At 34.4% G+C, this 1498-nt stretch overlaps 1 protein-coding gene across 1 annotated transcript; it reads left to right on the top strand.

Moving 5' to 3' along the window:
• The first annotated feature begins 56 nt into the window (after window positions 1-56).
• On the top strand, window positions 57-1492 carry LOC111396545 (probable transmembrane ascorbate ferrireductase 4). Its single transcript, XM_023022957.1, has 3 exons — window positions 57-308; window positions 398-449; window positions 536-1492. The coding sequence occupies exons 1-3, from the start codon at window positions 156-158 to the stop codon at window positions 751-753; spliced, it is 423 nt and encodes a 140-aa protein (XP_022878725.1). The 5' UTR covers window positions 57-155; the 3' UTR covers window positions 754-1492.
• Window positions 1493-1498: the final 6 nt, after the last annotated feature.

Genomic DNA, 1498 nt, shown 5'->3' with positions numbered 1-1498 from the left:
GACACTTTTTTTCTCAATAATTATGCAGTCAAATTGTCCCCACTAAAAATGTTGTAACAGTACAGTGTTAACGTTGGGTATCTCTCTCTTTATTTGTCGGTCGCTCACTGTTTCTCAGTTTCCACTCAGCTTAAACCTCACTCACAGAGAGATCCATGGCCATAATCTCATTTTCACCAATTTATCTGCTACTACTCTTTGCCAGATTCTCGGCTTTTACAGTTGCATTTCTTGTAATCACTTGGGCTCTTCATTTCAAGACCAGCTTTCTCCCTCACACACAATCCCAAGAAGACCTAATTTATTCTGTATATCATTTAATTTGACGTGTTCTTGTATATGATGCATGCATTTGAATTTGAGTGAGTGAAATTTCTGAAACTTTTTTGTTGGGCAGGTGCTGCATCCTTTGTTAATGGTGATTGGTTTCATTCTTATTAGTGGAGAAGGTTATGAATATATTATGTGAAGTTTAATGCCTTGAGATTTTTTTTGACAACTTTGTGTTTAAATTTCTTTTTTACTTTTTTCCCAGCAATTTTGGTGCATAGATGGTTACCTGGTTCAAGAAATTTGAAGAAATCAGTGCATTTGTGTCTTCAAGGACTTGCTCTGGCTTGTGGGGTTTTTGGAATTTGGACCAAATTTCAAGGACAAGACGGAGTTGTGGCTAATTTCTATAGTTTGCATTCATGGATGGGTTTGATCTGTGTCTCCATGTTTGGGGCTCAGGTTTGTTCCACATTCTTCTAATTTGAAATTCCTTTTACTCCCCGACGGTATGGACACCGCATTATGTACGAGTAGTATATTCTTTTCTTTTATTACCGGCTCTTTGGTGAGTATGGGATGGGGTCCCGTTACGATATGATATAAACAAATAAATATATTGTTTCATTCAAGTTTTTACAACAAGTTTATAGTTAGTTTAAAATTTTAGATGAGATTGTTTAAGATATTTCGTTTATTACTATTAATTTGATTGATTATGAATAATATATTATCGAACATCACACCGTTGGACTTAGGTAGCAAGTAATGTCTTGGTCACTGGATTCAATCAATTATGCTACTCAATAATGGAACTAGATGGAGGGGCCTGGTTGGATTATTATAGTATTATACATACACCAATCAAATATCCAAAATACAGCATTTGCTCAATACAACACAAATAAGTTTCGTTCGCTTGATATATATATATAAAGGGTCGACCATGGACTAAATGCATGCTTGGTAATGCAGTATTAGATATGATTAGACACTATAATATAAAAAAAATTAGCTTCATTTTCTTTCTTAATATTGTTCAATGCTATCTAATACCCTCTACCAAACATGTAATAAGGGTACCGTTGTACTGATAATCCAATGTCCACTCCGACACATATCAGCTATAAATGCACATTTTTACGAATTAAGCTACTCAAATAGGGCAATTTGATAGGAATTTGTGATAGAGCTGACGTGATGAATTGTGATTTACCTGATTTTTTTT

The sequence above is a fragment of the Olea europaea genome, chromosome 6 (genome assembly GCF_002742605.1).
Source record: "Olea europaea var. sylvestris chromosome 6, O_europaea_v1, whole genome shotgun sequence".
Classification (NCBI taxonomy): Eukaryota; Viridiplantae; Streptophyta; class Magnoliopsida; order Lamiales; family Oleaceae; genus Olea; species Olea europaea.
This window is presented reverse-complemented; position numbering and strand designations above follow the sequence as displayed.